This window comes from Leucopleurus acutus (assembly GCF_964270905.1).
Source record: "Leucopleurus acutus genome assembly, chromosome: 7".
Classification (NCBI taxonomy): Eukaryota; Metazoa; Chordata; class Mammalia; order Artiodactyla; family Delphinidae; genus Leucopleurus; species Leucopleurus acutus.
The window spans coordinates 102645442-102653940 of record NC_139150.1 but is presented as its reverse complement, the minus strand read 5'-3'; the positions used below and the strand labels follow the sequence as shown (position 1 = coordinate 102653940).

The 8499-nt window shown below is 48.4% G+C and overlaps 1 protein-coding gene across 1 annotated transcript; it reads right to left on the bottom strand.

The window, feature by feature from the left end:
- Positions 1-2664: 2664 nt before the first annotated feature.
- Positions 2665-7178, bottom strand: NEFM (neurofilament medium chain; the record flags this gene model as incomplete). Its single annotated transcript, XM_082842029.1, has 3 exons — positions 2665-4030; positions 5252-5376; positions 6099-7178. The coding sequence occupies 3 exons, from the start codon at positions 7176-7178 to the stop codon at positions 2665-2667; spliced, it is 2571 nt and encodes an 856-aa protein (XP_082698155.1).
- Between the last annotated feature and the right edge of the window lie 1321 nt (positions 7179-8499).

The window sequence follows — 8499 nt, the reverse complement described above, 5'->3', positions numbered from 1 at the left end:
CCAAGCCATAGTTCACAGTAAATAGTTCTTAAGTTTATGAACCGATCAAGCAATTTGATATTTAGAAATGTCTGCTTGGCTTATCAAAGGCACGCTGCTCTATTTTACAGAGGGCAAAACAATGGTCTGTCTTTTGGAGTATTTAGAAATATTACTAAGTTCTTTCCTTCCCAGGAAAGAAAATGAGATGATTGAAAATAAAATTAGGAGCTGAAGGGATCAGTCTCTAGTGCTGGCCTTTGGGGGTCGGGGTGGTTGCTGATTGATCCTGTCATTTTTAGACACTGTATGTTACAAAAAGGGGTTTCTACACTCAGAAGCCAGCACTGATAATGAGTTTTAGGTGTAGACAGGTGAGTATTTTTATAGTAATGGCTATATATTTAGTAGGTATTTTAAAATTCAAGTAGCCTATCCTATAAATCCAGTCTCTATTCCTACTTCAGGCAATAGCTCCCAGACTTTTCTTTGGGGAAACGCTGCTGTATCAGTGGTATCAGTCTTGGTGGGACTGTCAATCAAAGTGCTTCTTCCTCTGAGAGCTACAGAGTGAGGCAAACGTATGCTCTTTTTCTGAACGGTCAATGAAGTGATACAAAGTTTCAAATTCAGTCAGCCCTGTGACTGCACGAGGATTTCTGTTTTCTTTGTTCCTGGGACTGTCTCTCCCACCAGTGCCTCTTTGGCTGACCCCTCCATCCTAGAATTTAGGCTGTATCTTTCCAATATGCTCTTTTCAGATTTTTAAATCCTACATAACTAGAGTAAGTTTTTGCTGATTATATTTAAAATTTTTGTTTCACTTTGGATGTTATGGATATTATTGCTTTAGAAAAATCATGGTATTAACATAAAACATGGTTGTTTTAAAGAAAAAAATGTAACCAAGAGTTTGTACAAATGATATGCAGATCTAGCAAAAACTGTGAGGATTGGCAAAGGGATAATGATAGGGAAACATCATTACAATTATTGACGTTAGCAACAAACTTCCTGGGCATGTTTAGGGATTAAAATTGGAATATCTTGAAAATTCATTAAAAAGAGCATCCAAGATTGTATTACTGGGATGATCCTTATTGATAAAAGAAATACAGACTTGGAACAAATATACTCTTAGTGGTTTTAAAGGTTTAGAACAGATACATTTTGAAAAGGGCATTGTATTATTTCCTTGGTCAAGATCAGGCCTTTAAAATTTTTTTTTTAATTTTAAATTAAAAAATAATTTTAAAAATTTAAAAAATTAAAAATTTTTTCCCAGGCCTTTAAAAAAAAAAATCTAAAAACACTTACTGCTTATATCACAGAATCCTGTTTTTCTTTTTCTAAGTAGAATATTTTGTTTATTTTTAACATTATTTCCCCCAATTAGTAAAACACTGAAAGTCTAAACCTCCATCGACCAAATCAAGACTCAGTGCGGCAGATAAGCCTGTGTGCGTGTGTGGTGTGTGTGTGTGTGTGTGTGTGTGTGTACCAGAACCATGCATCTGAGGCTGGAGGTTTCTTGTTAAGACTGTTAGAGGTTCCAGTCCTGCTTCTTCTGGACACATTGATATAAATGCCATGAGGTCCTTTGTGTCCCAACCCCATAGGAGCAAGTTAAGGCTCCTTTATTGCCCCCTCTCACCTTGAGGTCCTCTGAGTTCCAGTTTGGGATCTAAACACCTGGAGGTTGAAGACTTCCATGCCTCCCCGCAATGTTACCTTTTTATCAGATGCCTTTTTTTTTTTTTTTTTTGCGGTACGCGGGCCTCTCACTGTTGTGGCCTCTCCCGTTGCGGAGCACAGGCTCCGGACGCGCAGGCTCAGTGGCCGTGGCTCACGGGCCTAGTCGCTTCGCGGCATGTGCGATCTTCCCGGACCGGGGCACGAACCCGCGTCCCCTGCATCGGCAGGCGGACTCTCAAGCACTGTGCCACCAGGGAAGCCCAGATGCTTTTATTTTTATTTCAAAAATATAATTAAAAAATTTTGGGATGAAGGTTGGGCTAAGTAAAGATTTTAACACCTGAAAATGTTTTTGTCAATTATGTTTTCCCAGTAACCGCTCTCAGGGAAATAGTGATAAGAAATGCAAGTTGCTTATAATCCCCCAAATAATCTGCTCTGGGGAAAGAAAGGGTCAAGCGGTGGAGAATTCACTTTGAAATGACAGGACACCAAGCAACTGACTATGTTTCCAATATGACCTTTATTGAGCAACTACTGCTGTGACGCTTAACATCAATCAATGAAAAGTTGCAAACTGCATGTCAACGAGGTTCTCCCATGAACAAAAGTCCTTTTTAAATGCACCAGTGAGGTAAACATAATTATTCATAATAGCTTTCTTAAGGCTAAGAGAGTTCTGTGTGTCATTTATTATTTTTGGCTCAGTTGGTTCTTTGCATAATATACCTCAAGACATCCCCCCAAGCGCCCCCCTTCCAACAGCTTAGGAAATTGGCCACTTCCCCAGGTACATACAGTATCATGCATTCGAATCGCCCAAACACTGGGGAGGGAGCCCCCTGAGCTTGCATGCAGGTCCCTCATATTGCACAAAGTAAAATACAATGTCTGGAGCCCCCATGGGAGAACCCGTTCTGCTTTGAAGCTGCCAATCACATGCATTTTGAAATTGTCATATGGCTTAACCTTTTGCGATGGACTCGTCTATTAGTCACTCTGGGTGACTTCCTTTACTATGGCGTGTGAAGTGACCTTCTCTACCTTTTTAGTAGACACTGATTTCTCCTCAAAGGTCTCTTCGTGCTCTTCGACCTTTTGAGTGACGGTTACAGATTTGGTGATATACTTGGTAGCACCATCTCCCCCCTCACTGGTGGTTTTTTCTACCATTTTGGTCACCGCCGCTTTCTCCTCACCTCTATCACCACCCTTCTTTTCATCTGCTGGGCTCACGTCTAGCCCATTGGTGACAACCCCTTTCTTCTCTTCTCCCCCACTGCCCTTCTCCTTAGCTTCCGGCTCTACCTCGTCTTTTCCTTCCACCTCCCCATTGACGGCTATGTCTTCCTTCCTGGAATCCTTCAAAGCTCCCTCCTCCTTCTTCCCCACCTCTTCCGCTTTCTCCTTCTCCTTCTCTTTCTCCTTCTCCTGCTGCTGTGGCTTTTCCTCCTCTTTGGCATCCTTCTCCAAGCTCACCTTTGCTGATTTGGCGACCACCTCCTCCACGACTTCCTCCTTCACTGGGGATTCAGCCTTCTTCTTCTCTGGCACCTCCTTTGGCTTCTCCTCCTTTTTCTCTGCCTTCTCTTCCTTGGGAGCTTCCTTTGCTTCTTCCTTCTTTGCTTCCTCCACTTTCCCTTCCTCCTCCTTCGGTTCTCCTTTCTCGGCTGCAGCTTCTGCTTTGGGCTTCACCTCTTCCACTGGTGACTTTGGCACCGGGGACTTGGCTTGCTCCGGCTTCTCCACCTTGGCTTCTGCCACGAGCTCCTCCTTGGGAGCCACTTCTTCACCCTTGGCCTCCATTTTCTTTTCCTCCTTAGCTTCGGCGGCTTCCTCTCCTTCACCTTCAGCCTCTGTTTCTCCTTCCTCTTCCTGCTCACCTTCCTCTTTTTCACTAGAAACTTCCTTCTCAGATCCTCCTTCCTCAGCTTGGTCTGATTTAGCTCCTTCCTCTTCCTCCTCTTCCTCTTTGGCCTCTTCCTCCTCTCCTTTAAGTTCAGGTGCAGTAGCTTTCACTGGAGACTTTTTGGCGGCTACAACTTCTTCTTCGGCTTCTTTTTCCTCTTTCTTTTCTTCCGCCTCTTCTTCCTTGACCTCTTCTTTCATGGAAACTGTCAGTTCCTCTGCAATGGCCGTCAGGGCTTCTTCCATTTCTGATTTCTCATCTTCCACCTTGGTTTCCTCTATGATCTCCTCGACAAATTTGTGTTGGACCTTTAGCTTGGGAGCCTCTACCTTGGTTTTCTGAATCTTACTGGATATTGTGATGGAGGGCTGTCGGTGTGTATACAGCGGCCCAGTGATGCTTCCTGCAAATGTGCTAAATCTGGTCTCTTCACCCTCCAGGAGTTTCCTAAGGAGAGAATCAAAGAAGGCAAGACGTAATTAAAATCTCATCGGGTCTTCTGAACTTCATTCCAGTATGTGTAACGTGGTAGGTACCTTTGGATAAATAGAATCACTTGAAGGAACACTTGGCTATCCTTTCACTAGTATATTGTGTCGTATTCAATGACAGAAACAGATGCTCAGGGACAATCCGCCAGTCACCCAGTGCAGTAACGAACCACGCCCAACAGTCCACTCACTACACCCAGCGACCAAGTCTCAGCTCTGCCGCAATCCATTCGGTGCAACATGAATATGCTGCAAAGCTCCCTGGAGGCCAAAAAGGCCTTAAGTGACGTTCTTGAGCATTTGGACTTTCAAGATGTATACTAAATGTCTTTTAGCGAACATTCAAAAATTTTACAAAGCTATTTAGAATATATTAGAATTCAAGCTAATCTATCACAGCTAGGTACTAATAGGTGCATATCGAGTTAGAAACTGGTCTGCGATTTTAATCATAAAGTGTCTATTTTATGTAACTATTCAGCTTTCCGGAGAAGACAGATGGCTCTGAGCTGAGTGCAATTTATTCTTGTAATATGAATGATCTTGCTGGTCAAAAAACAAAAATAAAAACAACCCCTCCCCCCTCGAAAAAAACTATTTCGTCAAGGATTTTCACCTATGAACTTAGTCAACAGCAAGGTGACATCAGTTAATATATTTATAATCGCTTCTCTTTCTCTGGATGTATATCTAGATCTATAAACGTAAATCTAAATTAAAAAAATATATATTGTACCAATCATATTTATTCTCAGCCAGATGATGGCAATAGTAAGCTGTAACTGAGCGAGAAATGGGCCGTCCTGGGACGTCCTTGACATTACACAGTTGAAAAGCTGAAAGCACTAGATGAGATATTAAAAACTAAAATTCTTTTTTGTTTCAAATATTTGAAAACAATTGTTTCACTAAAATAAAAAAGTTTAGGCATAAGCACTGAAATTAATCGGCGCTCTTCCTCTAAACACTTTATTCAAACATTTTAACTACTGTTTACTCTTTTAAAGCTGCATAAAAAGTTGCAATTCTTTAATTACTTTTTAATTAAGAAGAAAACCAGGCACTGATTTAAGACTCCTGCAACCTGCTTGCTTTAACTTAAGTGGTGAAGGTTCCTGCCTAAACGGCCTCTACAGTGCGGCTACCATTTCGGCCACGTCCGCCGCGAGCACGGTACCTGTATGCAGCGATCTCGATATCTAGAGCCATCTTGACGTTGAGGAGATCCTGGTATTCTCTCAAATGACGAGCCATTTCCCACTTTGTGCCCCGAAGCTCATTTTCCAACTGCTGGATGGTGTCCTGAAAGAGACACAGCCACAGACTTATCCTTCCAAACAGCCACTTCTTTCGCGAACCACTTGCCACCTCCTCCTTCTTCCTCCCCTCCCTCGACTCCCTCCAGCTTTGCAAACCTCGGGTACCGCTCCCAGGTTTTAAAATAAAAATCTAAGGAGTTCACAAACAAACGAACAAACAGAATCAATAAGACAAGTAGACATTTCCTGGGCACACCACGCACTGGGACCAGCGGATCTAGAACAGGTCTCAGCAGGAAACACACATGCATGGGGAAACCCCACGGCTGACCTGGCCCTTCCCATCTGAGCCCTTTGGGCTGAAGCCAGTTTTGGGAGTTCTTCCGATCACGTCTGGAAAAGTTGAGAATACATGAGTTTCTGCACAGCTATCCTAAAGTTGCTGCTTTACCAACTACCCGAATGTATACCTCCTACTTTAAACGCGCAAGCTTGCGAAACTAGAACTCCTAAGGAAAAGAAGCACGTTTTGAAAACGGTCAGGGGTCTTCGAGCGGGGGATGGTGCGTGGGGGAGGCGTGTGGAGGGGATGGGGAGGGCGAGGACGCTTTGAGCCTCCAATTTGGGTCTGCGTCGCGCGCGCGCGCGCGCCGGCCAGCGGCCGCTAGGGAGCGCGGCTGAGAGCGCGGCGGGGCGCGGGCCTGAGTGTCGGGGGCGCGCGGCGCTGGCGCTGGCGCAGGCTGGCTGCGCAGCCGCTGTTCCTACCTGGTAGCTGCTAAGGTCGTGGTTGTGCCGCTCCTCGATGTCGCTGAGCTGCCGCTCCAGGGATTCCTTGGTGCCGCGCACCGACTCGAGCTCGATGCTCTTGGACTGCAGTTGGCGCCGGTACTCGGCGATCTCTTCCTTGGCGGAACGGATGGCCTCCTTGTTCTGCTCGGCTGCCTCGGTGAGCTTGGCGTAGCGGCACTTAAACCATTCTTCGGCCTGGTGCATGTTCTGGTCCGAGTGGCATTCGAGCTGGGAGCGGATCTCCTTCAGCGCCGACGAGATGTCTGTCTTCAGGTAGTCTTTGCGCTCCACGGTGATGTGTGACGCCTGGATCTGGGCCAGCAGGTCGGCCACCTCCTCCTCGTGATTGCTCCGCAGGAAGGCCACCTCATCCTGCAGCGACTGCACCTTCTTGTCCAGCTCCACCTTGACCAGCGACGACTCTTCGATGTCTTTGCGCAGCGCGCGGATGGCCGCCTCGGTGTCGTCGCGCAGCCGTGCCTCCTCCTCGAAGCGCTCCTTGAGCCGGTGGATGTCCTCTTCCAGGTGGTCCGAGTCCAGCTGTACTTGAGCCTTCTCGTGGTTCACCAGCTCCAGGGTGGCGCGCAGCTCGCGGATCTCCTGGTCGTACGCGTCGCCCAGCTGGACGTGCGAGGCCTGCTTCTGCCGTAGCGCCTGGATCTCCGCCTCGATCTCCTTGTTCTGCTGCTCCAGGTAGTGCACTTTCTCGATGTAGCCCGCGAAGCGGTCGTTCAGCCCCTGCAGCTGCTCCTTCTCATTGGAGCGGGACAGCTTGTAGTCGCCGCCCGGCCCAGAGCCGCCGTTAAGCAGTGACGAGGACTGGCTGAAGTCGAGGCTGCTCTCGGCGGAGCTGAGCATGGCCGAGCTGTAGGTGAGGCGCGGGGCCAGCGCGCTGCGCTTGTAGGAGGAGGACACGGTGCTGGGAGAGCCGCGGGACCATGACTGCGAGCGGAAGCCGCTGGACGGGGAGCCGCCGACGCGGCTGAAGCTCGAGCGGGTGTCGGTTACCCGCCGGTAGGCGGACGGGTTGCCCAGCGAGTCCAGCGTGTAGCTCATCTTGGAGGCTTCGGGGCGTGTGGCTGGCACAGCGTTCTGCTGCCCTCGCCGCAGCCCCTTTATAGCCGCGGCGGCTGGTCCTGGGCCAGGGCCCCGCCCAGTGGAGGCGGCGGCCGAGGAGGCGGGGACTGCGGGTACCGGGCCGTGGGGATGGGGGGTGGTGGTGAAGACAGCCCAGCAGTGATTCAGCGCCCGCTCCACGTGGGCCCGCGCCGCATCGGACCCCGGACTTTGCTACCTTGGCCCCGACCCCTGCCCCCCAGCTCTTCTTTCGGTGCCAGACCACCTGTCCCCTCCCAAGCCCCCTCTCTCCATTTCTCTTCACCTTCGGATTGCATTTTATACCCCCAGTGGGAGCATTCACCCAACGCCCTTTCTTTGTTCAATCACTCTCCCACCGTTCGGGCCGCTTTTCTAGCGACCCCCTAGCCACTTTGTTCTTGTTCTTTTGTTTTGTTTTGTGTTTTGTGTGTGTGTGTGTGTGTGTGTGTTTGTAAGCCCTCTGCACTCTTATCTTCACGTTTTTCTCTTCTTTTGCCCTTTCTCCATTACTTTTTCCTTTACCCATCTTCTGTGCTTAATCACTTGCCCCTCTGTTTGGCATCTCTTCGCCTTCCCACTTTAAAACTTCTTTAGTCCCACTCACTCCTCCCTTCACTCTGAGCCCCTTCCTCCTGGACCTTTTTCTTCCCAGTCTTGTCTTTTCTCTTTCTCCTTCCTCCCCTCCCCCTTCCTCCCGCCCCTCCCCCATCCTCATCTCCCCTTGCCTTCCTCCCCTCCCCCCACTCCCGGTCTTAAAGCAGCCCGAGACGAGCGCAGGCCCCGAGTTGGGCCTAGAAGAAAAAAACAAAAAGACTTTGAAGAACGGTCAGCCTGAAGTCTTCGAGAAGGGGACAGAGAGGCTGGGCCGGGGTATTTATTTGTATTAAAAGTGGGATATGTCGCTGCTTTCTGCTTAACGTTTGGGGGACGTCCGCAGTTTCCGCAGGGGCAGAAGGTAAGGCGCTTGTGCTCGCTATGGCGCCGGCAGCACCAAGGACAGCGCCCAGGCTGGTTTGCTGGAAGATTCAGCCGCCCTGGGGGCTTGTCGCCCAGCATTGCTTGTCTGGTTAGGTTGGCGGGGGTTTCCTTCCCCCCTTCTACCCGAGTAAATACAATTAAAGCCAGTTTGCAGTGACTCTGAAGGAGCCAAGGTGGGATCTCATGCTAAGATTCCTCTGCAATGCAGGGTGGGCACAATGCAGGTTTTGAAAACAAATAAAATTAATTAAAGTCAGGTAACAGAGATAATATACTTGTAGCCCAGTTTCAGTTTTCTAAC